General features: G+C 51.2%; 2 protein-coding genes across 2 annotated transcripts in view; one reads left to right on the plus strand and one right to left on the minus strand.

The window, feature by feature from the left end:
- The window catches only part of LOC119399690 (probable chitinase 10), a 685,554-nt gene that overhangs the window by 432,336 nt on the left and 230,353 nt on the right, over positions 1–22,865 (minus strand). The window lies entirely within an intron of this gene.
- LOC119398893 (neprilysin-21) lies at positions 19,188–19,646 on the plus strand. The gene has a single exon (XM_037665708.1). It carries the CDS (start codon positions 19,188–19,190, stop codon positions 19,644–19,646), a length of 459 nt encoding a protein of 152 aa, XP_037521636.1.

The raw sequence follows: 22,865 nt of genomic DNA on the forward strand, positions 1-22,865 counted from the left end.
GATATTTGTGGTAGCTGACGTAAAATTTGCTATCCTGGGAGCAGACTTCTTGCGTCACTTTGGACTGCTTGTTGATGTACGCAACCGGCGTATACAGGATCCCCTCTCACAAGCAGAAGTGTGCGGAAAGCCGTCTAAGCATCCGCCTCTCAGCCCTACGCTCGTGGTACCACCGGGCACCGCCCGTTTTACGGCTATCCTACGCGAGTTCCCCGAGCTGACGCGGCCGCCACAGACCGGCGGGGTCGTCACACACAATGTATGTCACCACATTTCCACCACAGGGCCCCCGGTTTACGCACGCCCACGCCGCCTGTCCCCCCAGAAGCTGCAGGTAGCACGACAGGAGTTCGACCACATGCTCGAGCTCGGCATAATCCGCCCATCCGCTAGCCCTTGGGCATCTCCACTACACATGGTGCCAAAGTCTACACCAGGAGACTGGCGGCCCTGCGGGGATTATCGAGCCCTCAACCGAGCAACCGTGCCCGACCGATATCCGCTACCTCATATTCACGACGTCACGGCCAACCTGCATGGTGCGACACTTTTCTCCAAGATCGACCTCGTACGTGCCTACCATCAAATTCCCATGGCCTCAGAAGACATCCCGAAGACGGCGATAACAACGCCATTCGGCCTGTTCGAGTTCCTCCGCATGCCTTTCGGCTTGAGAAACTCCGGACAGACATTCCAGCGCTTATTAACGGCGTTTTGCACGGCCTCGACTTCTGTCATGCGTACCTCGACGATCTACTCATCGCAAGCAGCACACCAGATCAACATGAGGTGCATCTGCGATCCGTGTTTCAGCGCCTGGCAGAGCATGGAATACTGGTGAACACGGACAAGTCTGAGTTTGGGGTGCACAAGCTGACGTTTCTTGGTCACGTCATCTCGAGCTCCGGAATTAACCTCATCCAGACAAGGTTAAAGCTGTCGAGCAGTTCCCACAACCCAACACTAAACGTCAGCTCCGTGAGTTCCTTGGTCTCGTGAACTACTACCGCCGTTTCATCCCCCAGTGTGCCACTATTCTACAGCCTCTCCACCTCCTGCTGTCGACACACGAAGGTGCCGCTAAGGATACAAAGGATGCCGCTAAAGGGGTATTCAGACGGGGGAGAAATGCTCGGGGGGTAAAGGCGGTGCCTAGTGACGTCAGCTCGCGAGGAGAAGTCTCCACAAATGCCCCCCACTCGCACGGACGAGGCTAACGAGGCGAACGGAGGGGGAGACCAGTGTTACTAGACTACTCTGGTGGCTTGCACCACCCGTTTGACGAGCTGCTGACGACGAGCTGCAGACGACCATCCAGCTGCAGACTGGACACCCACTGCCGCTCTCTGCAGGAGCAAGTACAACAATGTGGCCAAACAAGAGCCCGAAATTCCACCACATCCCCCACCGCAGGGGGATCGTTTGTCCTTTCGGGGAAACGTCCCCGTCTCCTCCGAGGAGGCGCGGGGGAGTCACGCCCACTCGCTAATCCGTGACGTCACGGTCACGTGATACGCCATCCCCCCGTCTCCCCCGAGCATTCCTCCCCCGTCTGAATACCCCTTAAGGAGCTCTACTGGACGGAGGGCGCCCAAGCGGCCTTCCAAGAGATCAAGAGACGTCTTGCCGACGCCGCGCTTCTCACTTACCCGCAACCGGTAGTTCCGCAGTGCGTCATGGTCGACGCATCGAACGTAGCTGTGGGTGCCGCACTTCAACAACTCATCAAAGGAGTGTGGCGACCAATCGCGTTCTTTTCCCGGAAACTGACATCCACCGAACAGCGGTACAGCACCTTCGGGCGCGAACTGCTGGCCGTCTACGCGACAATCCGGCACTTTCGGCATTACCTAGAAGGTACCGAATTCTTTGTCTTGACGGACCACAAGCCTCTCATGTATGCCTTGCGTTCACTGAATGCTGAGGGGGGCGCCCATACAGCCCGCGAACTGCGGCAGATGTCATACATATCTGAATTTACCACGGACATCCGCCACATCAAAGGAGTCGACAACGCTGTCGCCGATGCCCTTTCGCGTAGCCCGGTCAGCGCCATAACCTGTCCCACAGGAATAGATCTCAGCAAAATGGCGGCTGCTCAACGGGATGACGACGAATTGCGCCACCTACAAGAAACGTCGACGTCACTAAACCTGCAGTGGTTACCCTTGCCAGGTACAGAAGGGCTTTGCTGCGACACGTCTACTAGCAAGCCACGACCATTTGTGCCCGTGCACTTCCGTCGCGAGGTATTCGCATCGCTACACGAGATGTCACACCCGGGAATCCGAGCTACGCAAAAGCTCCTAACGACACGTTTCGTATGGCCCGGCATCAACCGCGATTCCCGACAATGGACTCGTGAGTGTCTCGCATGCCAGCGCTCCAAGGTACAGCGTCACACCGTGACACCGTTGGAGACGTTTCCCGGGCCAGATGCTCGATTCGACCACATACACGTGGACATCGTCGGGCCGTTGCCACCCTGTCAGGGCCAAATGTATCTGCTAACTTGTGTTGACCGTTTCACGCGTTGGGCAGAGGCTGTTCCCATGCCAGACATCACAGCCGAAACTGTTGCCCGTGCTTTCGTCAGTCACTGGCTCTGTTTGGCGTGCCATCATCCATTACAACCGACAGAGGAAGCCAATTCGAGTCCGCATTATTCGCCAGTCTAACAAAGCTCATCGGTGCTTCGCGCATCAGAACGACTGCCTACCATCCGATGAGTAATGGAATGGTTGAGCGATTCCACCGACAGTTGAAAGCCGCACTCATGGCAAGCGAAGAACACTCCTGGGTCGAAGCACTGCCCATTGTACTCTGGGGCATTCGCACTGCTTTCAAGGCGGACGTCGGCTGCAGCGCTGCAGAACTTGTCTACGGCACAACCCTGCGTCTGCCTGGCGAGTTCTTTGTGCCTGACCAACAACAAACCCACATTCCTGCTGGCGACTACGCATCTCGCCTACGTCACATCATGACAAAACTTCGACCGACACCTCCACGACAGCCCACAGAAAGAAGCATATATGTGAGCAGCGAACTCGAGTCGTGTAGCCACATCTTTCTGCGCAACGATGTAGTACGAAGATCACTACAAGCACCGTACGACGGACCCTTCAGAGTTCTCCGCCATGGGAGAAAAACGATTACCATCGAAAGGCATGGCCGCCAGGAAGTGGTGTCATTGGACAGAGTTAAGCCGGCACACATGGAGACCAACCAGTCCACGACAGCAACCTCGGCCCTTCCACCTGAAACCTGCCGAACAGCGCCACATCCCACACCAGCGACGGACACCCAAGTGACTGAAAAATATCACACACGCAGTGGAAGACGGACAGGTGCGCCAAATCGCCTCAACCTGTAGCCGCGTTTCATTTCGCTCGTGCTCTCACTAGGGGGGGAGTACTGTGGTGAACTCTAAATGCGCCGCGGTGCAGCCGTGGCGCTGCCAGCGTGAGGGAGAACGACATTCCCTTTCCTCCCTCTGCGCCGTAACAAAGGCACGAAGGAGGCGCGGAGAGGGAGAGAAGGAAAACCAGTTGGTACCGAGACTCTCAACAACACGCCTCGTCTCTGCGTTGCTCACGCGTACCAACAACATATGACTAACACGACTCAGTTCCAGATTATTTTACGTTTTCTTTTTTTACTCGAAGGCGAAAGCCATCTTCTTTTTCTGAGTCGACTGTATGGACTACCCCCCCCCCCCCCTCCCAGAATCTTTCTGCACCCCAAGTGGTTTTGCAGTGCCTCCGGCATGGCCACCTTTGACCAAAGCTACAATGTCATGTGATGATGTCATCTTGTCACGTCGTGGTGACGTGGCAAATTTTGGCGACTGATGACGACTTTTTCATCACTCGCGTTCACGCCGACGATCACTTTTCACGTTTGGTGAGGCATCTAAGGCTTTCGCCTTAAAACAGCGACGTTGCACCAATTTTATCAAAGTTGCAATCTCGACCCGTCTCCCACTTCAGTGTTCGTCGCCTAATTGTCCTCGTGGGAGCAGGAAATGAGATAATGGCATTAAATGCGAATGAAATAAGCAAATAAAATAATGAAATGCAAGTAAAATGAGGACATCAGCGGCGAAACTTGCGTGCGCCGTCATGCGTGTAAGAATCCATATGCTCTCGCTTGGACAAATATTAACCTGCTTATGCGTGAATATTCGTTCCTCTGCGCTAGGACTTTTTTCTTTCGAAATTACTTCTTTTTTTCTTTTCGAAATTACGTCTGCGTGGCATCTGTCATTGTGAAGATAAAGAAGAAGAGCGACACCAGCGGCAGGTGACGGTTGCAGGTTTCATCTCCAACATGGACGTCAAGCCCAGCCATTCTGCCGAGACCACGCACAGCAAGGGAAAGTCTAAGAAATCGCACAGCAAACACCAGCATGAGCACACTGCAAGGCCAGAGAGCAACGACGCACTTAAGAGTCCGCCGCAATCCGCTGTTCCACCTGCACCGGGTAAGCGGCTGACTGGCTTCGCTCTCATTCACTCGTCAGCGCTGTGAAAGGGGGGTGGCACGGATACTTCGGCGTCTACAAAACTTAAGGATAAATATCGCTATAGAACGCAGAACTTGGATAAAACGGACGGACGACCATTTTTTATGGTATTGGTTTTCTTATACTGTCTAAACAAGCCAGTATAGTTCAGGAGATGATGCAAGCTTGAAGAGCTAAAAAAAATCTGAATAGGGGGCGTCGCTGGAGCCGACGTTTCTACAAGCGGCCTTCTTGTCTTCTAGACAAGTTGCTGTCTTGAGGAAGGCAAGGCCACTTGTCGGAACCTGGTCTCCACCAAAACACGGTGTTCAAGGATTTTTCATTTCTTGTTTTCCTTAGTGCGACTGTAAACTTACCGCTCAGAGTATCTAGTCGTGGAACTGTAACGCGGAAAACGCCGTGACACATTTTAACTCGATAGCGTAAACTAGCTCATTTGGCAGAAATTCCAGTGTCGGCGGCGGTGGCGTCTTTGGGTGTGAGCGAAAAATCGAGGTAGCGCAAATAAAGAAACAGTAAAAAATATTCGCCTCGAATGGGACGGGAGGTTTCGAACCTGCGACCACTCGCTCCGTGGCGTGGTGTGTTTAGCCGCTCGGCCACCACGCATACATCATCTAGCATGCTAACGGCGAGCTATTTATACAATCCATTTAGTGTTGGGGGTACGCACATCTCAGCGGTACTTCAGCGGCTTGACAGAAATCCAGCGAGATAGCGCGAAGGGCCCATGGGTGCGCTTTCCGTGTTCCGTCGCGCTGCATACAGGCGCGTCCGCACCTTGGCTTTCCTCGCGGCACGGTTTAGGAGTCGACCGAGAAGCAACGCCAGGCTAGCGGTTGAGAAGGCGATACGAACACGGTGCGATCAAGCTATCGCGTTCTACTCTTCAAAGCGAAGCTCAAGCGGTCTCCCAGTTTTTATGAGAATTTTGGGATCTGCGGCGGCGGCGAAGTCCTACAAACAACAAATGTTTGCCAGCAGGGGTAGGCGAGTGCGACAGCGCTTCGTCTTCCGGCGCCGCGGTTCGCTGCGCATGCGTGCGCGCCATGCGTATGCGCCGCGGCTCGACATGGTTCCAGTGGTTGCTGCAAAGGCAGCGCAGCTTCCCCGCGCCAACTCCTTTTGCTTCGTTATAAGCATAGAATCAAGTGGGGATGCCTAATAGTGCACTAAATACTTCTCAGCACGCCTTGTACTGAGCCTAAACAACAGCTTACTACGTACAGCAATCATAAAGGCTCATTCGCACAGTTCCAAGGCTTGTCCGCCAAGGTTTTGTAACTTGCAAGCACAATGGATACAAGTCATATTCAAATAGCGAAAACAGTGCTCGATTGTGTCATGATAATTCAGTCTTTCCACTGACACGTTCTGGCCGGTTGTCAGTCGTTTTGAAGAAACAGCGTTTTTCCTCATTTCGCATCTTCTATAAGTTTATATACTTCGGGGACTTACGTACTTTTCGCTGGGAAGAGCGTATAGCATTAAGTATAGGCCCCGATGTTGCAGATTACAGTAAACATGACACTGCTATTTTGTTGTTCGTAATAACGCCTGTAAACCGCGACTTAACGTTGCTTCCACCCAAATCATTCCTAGAATTTTGGTACATATACACGTGATTCCACCTCTCGTCGGCAGCAGCAGCTCCCTACCATAACTGAATGCGAAATAAGCGAAAAAATGTTATCTGCGGAAAAAAGAACTGGTTATCAAAATCTACTATCTGTTAGAAAGGGAGTCGATCCCGGTAAGAAAGGGCCCGTTTTCCGAGACGATCGCTTGCGGCGATATTGTGATTTTGCGTGACGTAGGATCTCGCGTGTTCAATGACTGAAGCGACTGCTTGCCCGCCTTTCCTTAGTCAGCCAATCAGCGCGCACTGAAAGCGATACAACGGCGATTATCTCCAAGTCAGAATATGGCCCCAAGAGCGCCTCGGTGTAATGTACACCCGACAACGGGCGCGCTACACAGACATACACGCCGCAGTCGCACTCGTGACTGAAAAACAGCCAATGTATCGTGGTCATTCGGTGAACCTGGGCCTGGCATAAGCGTTGTTTCCACGCTGTTCATTTTGAAAGCAACGGCACCCTCTTCGCTTGATTACCACGTTGCAGGGACATCGACCGCCGTTCCACCTCCTGGCGCACCGCCGCCTCCTAGCCCTCAACACGCGTATCTCAGCTGCGTAGTCAACAAGGGCGATCTCAGCTCTGCAGAATCGGTGCACGTGAGTGGAACAAGATAGTACTTGCGGCGATTCTAAACATAGATACGCTCGCACTTGCAGGCACCCACCGGTTCGCGGCATAGCGATAGAAATTGCTTACGCGTGCTGCTTGCGCAACTTGAAGAAAACAGCGGTTACGTGACTATATTCGCATAAAGCTTTAGAAGTCCGCGACATCTCCTCCTCAAAGGTGGATGCACAAAAGCCTGCATCAATGGACGTGCACTCCAGACTGACGACATGCGCTCGAGTGTCGGTGACTCCGCCTGCGGAGAACATTGCGGAGTGCATCAGCGGGGTTCTGCCGCGCTTCTGCCGTGTGGGCTTCTCCGGACTTTTGTATCTGACTAAAGTCCAAACAAGTCGCACTGCGAGAAGCTCGTAGAGGACAAACGCCTCCCATACATAGGTGAAATGGGCTTTGTGTATGAAAACGAAGTATAGACGAAATCATATGGAAGTTTCGCGCGGCGGAAAACCGCACGTCTCTAAGGCTACAAAAAAAAATCGTAGGCCAACTAAACTGCTGGTTTTAACCAAAGTTATTCCTCCTCCTGGTAAAGCCTAATATACGTGGCCGTTCAATTATCTGCAGGTCGTCACTGTGATTTACGAGACTACATTTTATAAACTGCGCGAGTCTTGAACAAGGTTATAAGTGAAGGCCATGGTGACAAAACTGTAGCGAGAGAGAGAGACGTCAAGGTGGCTAGCGTGGCCGTGCCGTTCTCGCTACTTTATTAGAAGGCCATGGAAGAAGCAGAGCGGCAGCGGCTGCCGGCTTCCAGCCCCCCAGGAGCGTGAGCACGTTCTACTATTGCTCGCGCCTCGAGCTCTAAGCATCAGCTGCGCGAGCGCCACCTTGACGTCTCTCTGCCTCGCTACAATTGGGGACCCGGAGAACACGCATTTCGCCGAGCGGCCCCCCTGCCATGCTTCCCCGACTCTGCCCTCCAGTTCCGCCGTTTCACCCGGCCTACCCCCGAGCGTGGTTTATGCAGCTCGACGCCTGCCTCGCGGTGAATGGCGTCACTTCGCAGCCACTAATGCACGACATCCTGCTTGACGCCCTCCCGGAGAGGAGAACCGTAGGAGAGGAGAGGGCGATACATATCACGTACTGTCGCAGCGCATTTTCTTTAGGGAGCCTTCATGTGTGCACGCCCCCTCCGTTTTTAAGACTGGTTACACACTACTACGGGACGAACGGGTGCCGCTATAAGGAGCTTCGCCCCTAAATATTCGTGAAAACGAGGTGTCGCTGGAGCTAGCGTTTCGAAATGCGGACTTATCTTCACAGATGCAACCTTGAAGAAAAGTCCGCTTGTATAAACGTTAGTTCCAGCGACACACCGTGTTCACGAATTTTTCATCTTACGTTGAACCTTTGTAATGCAAGACTAACGCATTAATAATAATACAATGATTGTAGTGGGTTTACGTCCCAGTACCACGATATAGCATCGCCCGAGTGCAGGGCTCCAGCAATAACATATAATACTACTACTACTAATAATAATAATAATCAGAAGAAGAATAATTGTTGGAGCTTAATGTCCCAAAGCCATGATATCATTACGAGGGATGCCGTAGTGAAGCTATAGGGCTCCAGAAGTTTCGGCCCACCTGGGGTTCTTTAACGTGCACTTAAATGTAAGCACACCGGCCTGTAGCATTTCGCCTCCAACGAAACGCGACCGCCGCGGCCGACCTTTGGTCCTGCGACCAGCAGGTCAGCACTTTGCGCCACTATCACTACGGCGAGTAAAGACCACCGTGCTATATCTATCGCATTTTACACGGCCGTACTGTACCGTCTGCCCAGGATGCATCACAAGGATCTCCGGCCCAAGCTACGCAAGAGCCGTCACAGCCTTTGCTGTACGGTAGCCGCACCGTGCTTTTTCCGAGGCCCTCGAAGGTATCCGTCGCCGAACGTTTGGCAGCGTCACCGACCAGGGGGTCAAAGTCCAGCGAGAGTCACGGCGCGTTACCGCCGCCCGGTCGCGTGATGCCTTTCCACATCGGCGCTGCCACCACGGCTCGGAAGAAAGCATGGCCAGGCCTGGTGCGTCACGTGTCGTTTTGTCGCTCACTGCTAAGCTTCGGCGTGTTCATTAAACCTTAAGGCAATTTCCACTATGCTAAGAACAATTGGCAGATCCCACGTCCCGTGGGAATCAATGATATACGAAGCATGCATAAGGAAGTATTCTATGTCACTCTTTTATTATCAGCATCACCACATCAGCTATATACTTATCATCATGTATTTAGCCACTTAGCATCACGCGGACGGGTGTAGTACTCAGTAAATATATTTACACTTGTTATACGCACTGACGTATCTAGCAGGGGCGAAGCCAGAAATTTTTTTCGGGGGGGGTCAACCATACTTTATGTATGTTCGTGCGTGCGTTTGTATATGCGCGTGTATATGTACGGAAGCAAAACTGAAAAATTTCGGGGGGGGGGGGGGTTGAAAACCCTCAACCCCCCCCCCCCGGCTACGCCCCTGGTATCTATAGAAACGACGCAATGGTGTAGAAGTGGTTTTCACAGTTGCGTAACGACGCCACGACTAACGGGCTGAAATGTTGTTCTTGTATTCGTCCGTCATAGTGGTTAACACACATGTATACGCGTCACGAATACGCGTCCATGTGTGGAGCGCGTTGTTCACACTTCGTTAACCTGGGCACGATCAATATGATCAGTCAGCACCACCAGCAGAAGAAGAGTTGTTATCAGATGCGTCCGTTATTGCGGCGACTAGGGGCCTATGAACACTGAAGTATGATGTATAGTTGAGCTGTTGAAAGTCGTGAATGCTTGTTGTGAAGAAATGATGAATGACACCTCCGTTCCTCGTCGTGGGCACGAGGTCGTGGTAGGCCCTGTCCACATCGAAAGCGTCTTTCATGTACTGTGTGAACCAGGTGATGTTGGGTTTCGACACATCCACATTGTAGTCGCCGGCAATGATGAGCGGCATGCTCCTCTCGGCAGAATTGTTGCGAGTAGTCACCGCGGCTGTGGCGTAATTTCCAAGAAACGTTGATGAGAAGCTTTTCACGGAGTCCTTTTGCACTCCGGGCTTCAGGTAAATCGCGGCGAGCGCGATGTCGCTGTCGTAATTTATGTGCGCATCATACACGTCGCCGATTCGGCTGGTTGCGTCTGTGTCTTCGTGGTCTCGAGGTTGGCACAGTGTTAAGAGCGGCGAGCGTGAGGTGTTGTCTGTTATTGTGACGCCGCACGAGGGCGTCAGTCTGGTGTGATTATCATAGGTAACTTTCCTTAATGTATTCTTCTGGGGCCGAGCATTGCTTCAATATAGCTTGCTTAACCATATGAATAAAAATGTAATGTTTATTAGACGGCTATAAAAGCGGAGCCAACACTGGAACTACAGACCTTAATCTGCTATGACGCTTGTATCGTAGGAGTACATACCTAGTGCTTATTGCTTTCTTGTAAAATTAGATCCAGCACCACAACCAAAATTGACGTTGCTGCATACGCTGTTTTTCTAAACCAGTTTATAGACCTGGCGTGGCATTGTGGTAGAATGCCTGATTGCCACACAGAATGCTTGGGTTCGATTCCTAATAGATCCTAATTTTTATTCTTTTCATTCGCCGGGTCAACGCTGTCGATGTCGGCTTTGCTTAACGCTCTCGCATTTAAATTACCAATCGCTGTTCTTTGCCGTTCCTGGGTAGATATAAACTGTCAATCGCCTGTGGCGCATACCCGTACACCGGGACCCGTGGTAAACGAGTATATGCCTCACGTGTCTCGTAAAGGATTTGGCGACGTACGCGACAGGATTTTCACGTTATTCATTTCATGACCCGACAGTCATATTCGCCAAATCCTCTTACCCTCCCATGCCAATTTTCGTCTACACCAAGTTGAAGGCGATATCACGAGAGTACGCAGACGTAGGTGGCTAGATAGATAGATAGATAGATAGATAGATAGATAGATAGATAGATAGATAGATAGATAGATAGATAGATAGATAGATAGATAGATAGATAGATAGATAGATAGATAGATAGATAGATAGATAGATACGCTCAAAGTGCCAAACGTTCGCTAAGAAATGCTTCGCATTTAAAACCTATTCGTGCCTCAGCTTTGAGAAGTTACAGAAGCAACGCGTCTTAGCTCGGAACGCAGCACCCCTAAACTATTCCCTATAGCAGCTTGTTGCCTAGCTGTGCACTACTGCTCTAACGCAATAACTACCGCACTAACGCTTAGCTGTACGCACTACTGACGCCACCACCGAAATTTCTGTGACACGGGCTCTTGAACGCTATCGCTTCAATACCAGGGTGTCGGAACGGAACGAAAAGCGAAAACGAAAAACGAAAAAAACATTTTTGACCGGAACGAAAACGTAACCGAAACTTTATCTATTATATCGTTCCGGAGTGAAACCGAAATTTTTTCAATCGTTTTTCGGTTCCCGAGAAAACTTGGCAATCCAGAACAACTGAGGTCATGCAACGTGAGCAGTTATGCATATCTCAGGGTACAGTATAACCGCGTACCTCATGCAGGAATTCCAAAGCAAAGATGTGTTCAAATTGTGTGAAAAATGAAAACAGTGGCAACCAGAGATGTTTATATTAACGCAAGTTGACTTTTGCGTGTCTGCCACGCAGCAAGCGTGGAGAGGGCATTCTCGGCACTGAAGTTTGTTATAGCGAAAGCTGTTCTGAGATCACAACAGTCGACTTTCGCGCCATAGTTGTCCGCCGCCGCCGGTGTCCGTAACCGATATCGCGTGAAATAAGAAAAAAAAATGAAATGTAAAACAAACTTCTATGGGATCGGATGGGATTTGAACCCGCGCCCTATGCGTGGCAGTCGAGTATTCTAGCACAGAACCACGCTGGTGCTCGTAACGCCTTCGCAAAAATACTCTAGCGTAATGTCGGGCAAGGAATCCTGTTAACATATGTAATATAGCGTGGCAGAAGAGTAAAGTAACAACCTGGAGTCACACAATGCGAATTGCGCCACAAGTCGGTCGCTGAATGCTTCCAATCCATTACAAAGGGCTCAAGGGCTCAGCCATAATTCTTCATCGTCCTCAGCCACAGCACAAAGTGCCCATAATGCCTTACAGATGTGTAGCGAGTACCACGATTCTCCGAAGAATGACGAAAAGTGGCATAGTGGGTGCTTCGCTACTTCAGAAAAATTACGATGATTTGTGGCGTAGTGGGTACCAAGCATGTGTACTCCTATTAGTTGCCCCAAGAGAGCCCTACAACGTTCTCTAGAAAGGCCTCTCTTCCAGCTTTCGCTGTGACGGTGCTGCGTGTTCCGCGCAGGCCTGCCGATTTTTTTATCAAAACAGCGGTCTCGCACATCAATGATATGCTGCTTCTGAGATTGTGTCACTCCGTTGACACAAAGCATTGAACCTGCTAAAAAAATTCGTAATTGACTTTTGAGAAAATAAATGCTATGGTATTGAAGGGTACTGGTTTGTGCTAGTTGGTAGGAATTCGTGGTACAGTTACTACCGCTCCTTTAAAGAACGTGGGATGTACGTGTTTTGCCCCTGTCCCACTTTCTTAAGAGGATCGCAAGTAACTATACCAGAAATGCAGTGTTTTTTATGATTACTCTAACTTCAAATTTTTGCATACAAATAAAAACTGTTACGAACCGTTACGGAACATTTTATTGCGATACCAATTATATGGACAGTCTCGGCTGGAAAATGTCCGTCCTCGTCGCCGTCATTCACCGTATATGTATAAGTATGTATATATATAGAAAGGCCACAAAGAAAAATAATTAAATTCTTTCCGACGCGCGGAATCGAACGGGCGACATCTCGCTTTGCAGCCCGCCGCGTTAGACGTTAGGCCACGATACGCCACGACAGCACCGTCTCTCAGCCTGCTAACGGCGAGCTATTTATATACACCATGCAATTCAGCATGCTTTCTTAGTGGCCACATAGATGACGCGACGTGCGCGCGTGTTGCGCGCTTTAAAGGTCGTCGCCCCGCCCCTGCGAACGCCGTTGCTGTTCGCTCTACAGGGCGTCGTCGCTTTCGTGCGCTTATCACAAGGAAAGATGGGGCGGCCGGTGGGGTGCTTCGCTTCGCTCGCTTAACGCTCGCTGCAGCGGCCGCGTTTGCGAAAGGAGCGCGCTGTTCAAACAGAAATAAGTAACAACTGTGACAATTAGTTCGCGCTCGTCTTGTGTGTACCTGTTCGTTTGTTTCGTGCGTCCTGCTTTATGGTTGAGCAGTGCGCTTCAAGTGTCGAGCTGTGACGCATTAGTTCGCGCTCGTCCTGTGTGCGTTCTTTTCGTGCGTCCTTTGGGCTCGAGCGATGTGCTGGCAATTTCGAGCTACTTTCCGTTCTTCGCGTTACATTACAATTTATTGCTATCGCAATCATTGCTTCGCCGTTGCGGCGAAACTGTGACTTTTTTATTCGTTCCGGAACAGAAACGAAACGGAACTTTTTGCGGTGGAACGAAACTAAAACCGAAACGAAAAACATTTCGTTCCGACACCCTGTTCAATACACTATCCATCTGAAATCGTTGGCGAACGCGCGATTGCCGTCCAATCTCGTTATGACCCATGTTACTGGGTTTTTTTTTTCATATCCAAACAACATGGAACTACAGGCCTGTGGAAGATGAAAACATGAAAAGATCAGAAATCGCTGAACATGGAATGTCGCTGGAGACAAACGTATCGAGAAGATTTACCTTGGTCATGGTGACAAAGACAAGTCCTGATGAAGACAAGTCCTGTTGTCGGGACGTTGGCCCCAACGACATTCGCAGTTCAACAATTTCTCATCACTTTCTTTTTACGTGTGGTTTAAATAAACGCGCTGTGAACACAACGTCGTCGTCGAGATTTGTGATCTTCTCGACGTGACCTGTGATACCGTTTGTTGATTATAGCGTCGCTCTCTCGAGTCGACGGTGAGCAAGTCGGGCTCTCCCATCCTCAGCGCCGCCCCATCGCCGTCGCCATGGCAAGCGGTCGACGGCTCGGCGGACGTCGTCACACCGTACGCTGCCTCGTCGACTCGGAATTTCCTGCTTAACCAGGATGCTCCGCAGTTCACGCGAGACCTAGCGATCTACGAGAACCCCACAGAGAACGTGGTGAGTAGAAAACTCAGTACGCGCTCATCGTGATATACTCCCTTCAACTGTCTATGCTGACCATAGACAGCCGCAGGGTGGCAGGGTGGGGGGGGGGGGCACCCTACTAATCACTTAACGAAGGGGGGAGGGGGACCAGGTCGGCTTCGCACTGTCACTAGGGTGGCTACTGTCACTGAGTCGGACCTGTCCCGTCATTCTTTAAAAAGCAGGGTTATGACCACGTAGTTTTTTGACGATAATGGCCGCCGAAGACCCCGGATGTTACATTCCAAGAACTCTTTACTTTTCATCTTTACTCCCTGAAAGCCAGGGACCAAAGGAACGCCACTGTGAGAAAGACGTCATCGCCTTTCATTTTTTAATCCATTGTGAAGCACGTTGTCTTTGGGGCTCAACCAACAAAGAGGGGAGGGGGGCCACTGAGATGAAACTTTGCCTTCCCTAATGGGGAACACTGCGCACGCCTACGATGCTGAACAAAACGTGCCTGCATGGGACGGTCAAATAAACTTTCGATGAATTTCGCTCACGCCAACTGACGCTGTGTGCGAAATGCATGACAAGTAGTACGAAACCGCTCTGTGCACGCGCACTTAGTTTTCACGTTTCATTGTGACCGCGGGTTTCGCCGACTAGAACTGTTAACACGTGTTGTCGCTATAGACGCAATCCGCGCCCTAATGTATTCAGACATTCTCGAATGTTTCCGTTTGTTCTAGCCAGTTTGCGTGTACGATGCGAACAGTGGGGTACATTCCTGAACGCACGTGAGCACCGGCTACTGTGCTGGAATGTACGATGATTCATGAACATATATAAGCCTATACGCGTTAGTTGCGTAGGTCAGATTCAGATCGTTGCACTTCTCGCACTGTGACAGCTTTTCGTTGTTGGGCGCAGGTTCGCCAAATAAATAGCTCAATCTTCGCAGGTTTCACTGTTTCGTTCCTGACCGTCGCAACTACGAGACAATATTACTACTTTATTCAGGCGAACGCCTTTATATGGCTGAGTGAGTCATGGCTCCCGTGGCTCTCGTGACACAAGGTAGCAACGGCAGAGTATTCACTTTCTTCTAGACCTGTTCTTGGTCCCACACATGAATCACTAAGAGTAGCGTTAGTGAGAGGAGTACAAGAAAGGTGACAGGACAGACGCCACTACGTGTGCTGCATAGAGGAGCATTAGTGTCTCGCCTCCTATGTTTTATTTTTGTCCATCACTGTAACGATATGCACACTTGAACGTCTCAGCCACGGTGTAAGAAAAATAATTTAGGTGTGGACACTCCGCCCAGGGGCGTAGCCAAGGGGGGGTTGGGGGGGTTCAAACCCCCCCCCCCGAAATTTTTCAGTTTTGCTTGGGTATATAGGCACGCACTCATACAAACGCACGCACGAACATACATAAAGTATGGTTGAACCCCCCCCGAAAAAAATTTCTGGCTACGCCCCTGACTCCGCCCGACGGCGCGTCCACATAATGTTCGCCTCTGTCCTCCTCTCGGCCCCCATGTCGCAGCGCCTCCCACGCAACCGCGGCCGGCGCATGTACTATAGAAGACGAGCTGCGTGCGTAGCGTCCGTAACGGCGTTGCGCACGTGAGAAGTCAGCGAGCAGAAAGACTGCTCACGCGCTCTAAGCAAGACGCCGCGCTTTTACGTATGCAACGCTGTTAGGGACGCTATGTGCGTCGGGTGCGCCGTTTACACCGTGGCCGTATGAAAACTCGCCGTGAAAAAATGCAATGAGGTGAAAAAAAAATGAAGAAAAACGCGCGTTCGCCTCGTCGCAATAGGTTTCTTAAGCCCCCATGTCGCAGCGCCCCCCACGAAACTGCGGCCGGCGCATGTATTAAAGGCGAACATTATCTGGACGCGCTCTCCTTCGCGGCGGGCGGAGAGTGTCCACACCTAAATTATTTTTCTTACACCGTGGTCTCAGCATTTCGTCCAAGCTGCCATCGAGAAACCATTGCATTTGTACTGTGTGGTGCGCAAGAAAGCTTCCCTGAAATCAGTTCTACGGACTTCCTAAGTTCCTAATCAGCGCCGTCGCTGCCGCAAGGCTGTTACCGTTGATTAGCCATACAGTGTAGAGCAGGGGTCGGCAACCTTTTGAGGCGGAGGGCGAGTTGCATGAATCCAATAATGTCAAAAACTGGGACAGGAATCATAACTATTGTCAGCAAGCATGTCAGACGGTTGCACTTTGCAGACGTAGGTTAGAAGCAACGAACAAAAAAAAAAAACCCTCGTTCAATGAAACTTTGCTGCTGAACATTTTTAGCCATATCGCAAATATATACATCAAGGTTGCTCACCGACAGGCACAGAAGTTCGTGGAGGTGTTCATTGGTTAGTCGGGAACGCAATTTTCATTTCACGAACTTCATGCTCGAGAAAGTCGCTTCGCAGACGTATGTACTGGCGAACACTGTTATCACGGCTGCTGCTAGTTTCTTCCAACTCGAGAACTTTGAAGGCTGTGAGGCCAGCGTAAAACCACAGACAGTCTCTTTCGCATGAAATGCATCTTTGAACTCATCCATGTTAACAGACTGGGCGTGTAAACAAGGGCACAAGAGAGAAGTCAAGACACCACAAACCCCGGTCACCATGGTCAAGACGCCACGGCATTTGTGGTGTCTTGATTCTCTCTAGTGTCCGTGTTCGCACGTCTAGTCTTTTAACACGAATACGTACCAATTAGCTCAGCTCTCTGTTATATTTAAAGCTCATCGTCTATCTGCAGATCAGCCAGTTCCAACTGATAGATAGTCCCACCTTAAAAAGAATTTTGAAATAATCGGATGCTACTCGAATGTTTTTGAACATCTGGGACCCTAACTACGAACTCCCTTTTTGAACCCCGTAATATCTGGCAGAGTTATTCTGTGGAAAGCGGTGAGCTCGTATTTCCCACAAAACTTCTGCAGCACTGGACGTGTCGAAGATTAGACTCACAAGCTTGCTGTTGGAAAAGGTTGTTTCAGCTGAAGAGCCTTAACGTCTGCCAGCATGATAGACACAATCGAGTTTCCCTTTTCTTAGGATGAAGGTCCTTCCCTAACCGAAAACCTTTCTTCCCTATACGTTGCGGGGTTTGTATGGCATTCCTTGGGAAGAACCACACCGCTCGGCTGCTGGGTGAACTGCTTTTATTTCCAAAACGGCGCCTGTTCGCGAAGGCGCGGTCCGTGCGCTGCGTCCTTCGTGAAGGGGAAAACGTAACCTAAGATCCATTTCGCTCTGGCCGCGCCGCTGAGTGACGTGAAGCCGCTGCTTGCGAGTCCCGGAGCGGCAGCACGCCTGTTTGCCGGGAACGGCAGTGCGTCGCTTGTATATAGAACATCACATCGTACCCCCTCATCACATCGTACCCCCTTTTTTTTTGGGGGGGGGGGGGGGGCTGTAGAAAGAAAGGGAGTGATGACGTTATGTAGCTCTTGTGATGATGGGAGACAATGCCAGCTTGAAACGATATTTCTTTGTTCTTATCTAACACCATATGAGGACAAAACTTCTATGTCGGCCTTCAGATAGGAAGGGACAAGGCGAGGGGGTCGTTCTAACATTGTGCCGGGGGCCGTACAAGTATACTGCCTCGAAGGCCGCAGGTTACCGACCCTTGGTGTAGAGGATCGCGACCGAACCGTAGCAGCACACGACCTTCAACGTAGGTTGACATAACCACGAGTTAAATCGATTCGTATACGTCTTTTTTTGCAGGCCCATCGCGAAAGCTGGTCCAACACCAAAAAGGCGCTGATTGTAGTCGCCGTGTTCTTGTGCGCCTCCCTGCTCTTCGTTTCTGTGCTCATCGGGAGGCGCTTGTCCGCCTCCGGACCGGAAATGCTGTGCTCGAGCTCGGCATGTCGCGATTACTCGGACAGCCTCAAGACGTCCATCAACACGTCGGTCGACCCATGCCGCAGCTTCACGCACTTCGTCTGCGACGGCTGGGAGCGCGACAACGTCTTCAGCGTGCGACAGCACCAGTTCGCCGAAGTCGTGGAGCGAGTGCGCGACTTCGCGTTCGCAATGGAGATCCCGGTAAAGGGACAGAACGAGACGCAGATGGCGGCCGCCTTGTACCGCAGCTGCGACGACGTCGTCCACGGGAGGAGCGACCAGTTGGCCCTGGTCATGGAGTTGCTGCGCGGTGCGAACATCACGTGGCCCGAAGATCCAGAAGGCCCCGGCGACCTCTTGCACACCCTCCTGTACACCTCGCTGAGACTCGGCTGGGACGCGGTCGTCACATTTACCATCTCGAGAACTCCCCTCGAAGACGCCCTGGTGGTCAAGCCTGGCAGCTCGTTTTCGTTCGTCTACGACAAGACGGTCGGCTTCGAAACGGAGGAAGGAAAACGGGTCTACTTCAACGAGCTGATGCGGGCGTTTCGAGGCGACCAGCGCAACGTCACTGCCAGAATAGTCAGCTACGAAGACACCATCGCCGTCGAAAACATGGCGCTCGGCAAGCTAGCGCAAGCTTATTCGGTAAGCGAACGGAACGGCACTTTGTCGCGGGCGCAGGAATTCGTCGACGCACCCGACGCCGGCCTGTCGGAAGCCCGATGGACGGCAGCGCTCTCCCGATTCCGGATCAACCTTACGGGAGGTCTGAACGTCGCAACCAGATCTCCCAGTTACGTTAAGACGTTCGTCTCCCTGTGGGCGACACTTGGCGAGGCTGGGATGCACTTGTTCGTGTCCTGGTGCACGGTCCAGGTGGCCGCCCTGTACACCAACCGAGAACTTATACTCAACTACTACGACAAGGACAGCCGCAAGGCGCAGGTCTACAGCGACGCCTTCTGCGTCAGTCGCGCCATGATTATGTCGAACGCAGCGCTATTCGCGCCCTACACTGCTCAGGTCCTGCGCAGTGACGCCATGGTTGACGCGCGGGAGGTGACGCTATCCGTCCGCAGCGCATTCCGAGACAGGCTCGAAGCGTGGCCTCACTACGAGGAGAACGTCACCGTGGTCTCCAACTGGGCTTCGCTGGACGCGCCGTTCCGCACCTTCGCCCCGCTGAAATCGACAGGTTCGCGCGGGGTCCCCTAGTGGACATGGACGTCGGCTCCCTCGCTCACAACTGGGTTGTCCTCGCCGCGTCACTGACAGACACGCCCATGGAGGACGTCGCATCGGAGCTCTACGCCGTCTACAAGTTCCGCTACCACGTGTTACCTCGGGGAGAAGGCGACTTCCAACTCATGCCGTACGCCCTCCGTTTCCCCCATGTACGAAGGAAGCCTGCCTGCGGCTGTCAATTACGGAGGCCTCGGAGCCGTCGTCGGTCGCGCGCTGGGAGGACTCTTCCTCGACGCCTACCGCCGGTACGGAGACCCGGCATCGGCCACCGCGCTCGCCGATGCGCGGTCCTGCTTGACCCGCGGCCAGTTTGGAGCGGTGGACAGTATCGAGGATCTCCTGGCCGAGGCGTTCGGCGTCGGCGCACTCGTGGCCGCCTACAAGCTCACCGCAACTGCCGATAACGCCGTCGAAGGCATGGAGGCGTACAGCAGCATGCAGATGCTGTTCATCGCCATGTGCCACAACAAGTGCAAGGGCAGCATGAGAGGCAACAAGGACCCCGTGTGCAACGCGCTACTGCAGTACGTGCCCGAGTTTGCGGACGCGTTTCGATGCCAGGCCGGTGCGCCGATGAATCCATCGCGCCGTTGCAAGTTTCTTTGAGTTGAATCCGCCCGCGGTCCTCGGCGGGCTTGGACACTCTTTACGGTATATCTACAAGATTGCAGATGTGTGCATTATAACCGTTGGTAGTGATGCAACCACCTTGTCGAATCTGTTGCAAATGTATGTTTATATAGTCATTGTGCCGTAAAACCAATTGTCTCGTAAGGGCTGTGCGGGTCAGCCACTTCTGTCGAGGCATCTCTTAGTCGTTTTCTTTATCTGGTCCTTGCATAATCGCCTAGAAAAAAACTGAAGCTTATGAACTGCAGCTCTTGCATAATGCTTTATAAATACCAACAGGCGTTTTTTTGTTACGTTTAATTCTAAAATTCTGATGGAAATTGTAATGCAATTGTTGCTCCTTAACACGCGATTCCCGCAATTTACTGTAAAGTTTGATTAGAGTGATTTCAGTACGAATTCGTTCAGTGGATATTTGCTTCAAATACAAAATGCATTCAATGTTGACCAATCCGTCTCTTTTCACTGTATATATCGCTCCCCACTTAGTCGTGCGCAGCGAATCAACAGTTATGCAAGCTAATAATAGGAGGGCATTTCTATGCTTAGTGATTTCTGTCAGAGTACTTTGAACATATAAAGCAGACCCTTTTCTCTACTACTGAGATTCCGACCAAGCAGAGATGCACCAAACCCCAAGCCCAGAGAATACTCCGACGCTAGGAAGGTGGCGACCGAATTCACAAAGCATGTCAATGTATTGTTTCTCATTGGCTAACTGCCTTAGCCAGTGATACGTCCGTCATCGGGATTGGCTAAAATCTCTTGTGCTCTTAAGAACGTTCAATGAAAAAATTCGGCGAATCCCAAGCATTGCGGGAATTGATTTCATGCGATGCGGTAAGCGAGTAGTTGTCTATGCTGCAATTTCTCTCTCTCTCTTCTTTTTTTTTTTTTTGGGGGGGGGGGGGGGGGGGGGGGGGGGGGGGGGGCGGGGGGGTGAGTCAAGCGTTACGAGGTGGATCGACGTGTTTTTGTAAATGGATTGGTTGTGTGCACCTCGCGCACTTGCCAGGCACGCCGACTATGTGCATGGCGTTTTAATGGTAACTTATGGTCTGACGAAACGTCAGCACTCATGTTTAGAGCACAGACATGGTTTTATTGAAACGAAGCGCACGCTACGGTGAGATTAACATTTCCCGTTGCTCGGCCTCGGAGCAATACACTCTAACGAATGCTGCGTACGATATTCACATCATCGCACGCTACGGTGCGATGTTGTGAAGATCATGTGTAGCATACCTTAGTGTATTGCTCCGGGGCCGAACAACACTTGAAAAAATTGGGGGACGCTTAATCGCCTTTAAGAGTTGGACGCGATAACGATATCCGGCCCCATCCTCATCGTGCTCTATTTCGCTTTCGTCATTATGTTCAGTCGCCCGGTCTCGCACACGCACACACACACACACACACACACACTCGACATACCAGGGGCGTAGCCAGGGGGGAGGTTGGTGGGTTCAACCCCCCCCCCTGAAAATTTTCAGTTTTGCGTGCGTATAAATACACGCGTACATACAAACACACGCACGAACATACATAAGGTATGGTTGAACCCCCCCCCCCCCGAAAAAAATTTCTGGCCACGCCCCTGCGACATACCTATAGTAAAGGTAAAGGTTTCCGCCATCTTCAACAGCACTTTCATGACAATAGTGTACCCACTACGTGTGTGTAAGAGAATGCGCGCACTAAAGTGTATGCCCTTTGTAATGGGTGGCATGCTTTAAACCAACAGCAATTACGCGCGTGATAAGTTGCGATGCTTTACTAAGTATTCGTAAGGGAATACGCGCAGTAATGTGTGTGCCTTTTGTAATGGGTGGCTGGCTTTAAACCACCAACTCGTTATGCAGTTCACATGGTGTGACGCACGATGGCAATATACGCTTGTACCCCGTTTTACCGCGATATTACATATCGTACTGTCACACCTGTACACAGGACGCGTACGTTTGTGAAGCATTAAAGAATACAGTTCCAAGCAATGGAGTGGCTCTGTAGAGAGAGAGAGGAAAACGTCTTTATTGATGTCTGAATGGCAAAGAAGCGCGTGTGAGGAACCCTATAGTCCGGGGTCTCTAACATGACTCCAGCGACGAGTCGGGCTCGCTGTATTACAGCTCGGAGAACCTCGGGAGGTCCGTCGCGGAGAGTATCATTCCCACAGCTCCTCGTTACGTAAGGGGTGAAGGAAGACTGGTGAGGGAGGGAAGATGCTTGCAGTGCACTCAATTGTGACATGGAAGGTTGTCGGCGAGTTACCGCAGCCGGGGCAACGGTCTTCATAGCAGTGCGGGTAGAATTCACTTAGAGATACAAGATTTGGGAACGTGTTGGTCTGCAGCTGGCGCAAAACTACTGCCTCCTCTCGTGAGAAAGATGGTGGTGGCGCGCTGAAAGTGCGACGGTCGTGCGTATAACGAAGGATGTCTTTGCAAGTGAGAAGAGGATACCCTCCTCCCCCCTGAACTGGTCGCCTGTAGAACAGCTGCTTGCCAGGCAGACCAGCCTGGGTTCGATTCTCACTCCAAACTAACATTTTTTTATTATTTATTTTATACGAGATGATTATTTTTCGCTGACAACCAATGACGCCCACACCGTAATTTCTGCGGAAAGACCTTTTTAACGCTATCGCGTTAATATAGCTTGCTGAGTCATAGGAGTACATGTCATATGTAATGTTCATTCGACTGACATAAAAGCGGAGCCAACACTGGAACCAAGATTGACGTTAAGCCGACACGACGTCTGTATCATAGGAGTACACAAGTAGTGTTTATTACCTTGTTATAAAATGAGGTAGAAAGCATTTCAACCACAATTGACGTTGCACCGGTATGCATATAGGGTCTTTTTCCTGAACAGTTTAAGACCTGGCGTGGCTCTTTGCTGGAACACTTGATTTACACGCCGAATACCTGTCTGGGTTCGATTTGTGCTCGGATCCTGATTATTCTTTGCATTCGTCGGATCAACGCTGCCGATGCCGGCTTTTCTTAATGCCCTCGCATTTAAATTACCAATGTCTGTTCTCGCCATTCCTGCGTATATATATAAACTGTCAATAACTTGTGGCACATACCCACATACCGCGGTCCGTGGTATACTGATATGTGCCAGACGTGTCTGAACGAAATGGTTTGACGGCGTACGCGACAGGATTGTCAGGTTATTCATGTCCTG

The sequence above is a fragment of the Rhipicephalus sanguineus genome, chromosome 7, assembly GCF_013339695.2.
Source record: "Rhipicephalus sanguineus isolate Rsan-2018 chromosome 7, BIME_Rsan_1.4, whole genome shotgun sequence".
Taxonomy (NCBI): Eukaryota; Metazoa; Arthropoda; class Arachnida; order Ixodida; family Ixodidae; genus Rhipicephalus; species Rhipicephalus sanguineus.

Bases quoted from the DNA above. Each gene is read 5' to 3' on its own strand.
- LOC119398893 (XM_037665708.1), top strand. From the start codon at position 19,188: ATGTACGAAGGAAGCCTGCCTGCGGCTGTCAATTACGGAGGCCTCGGA.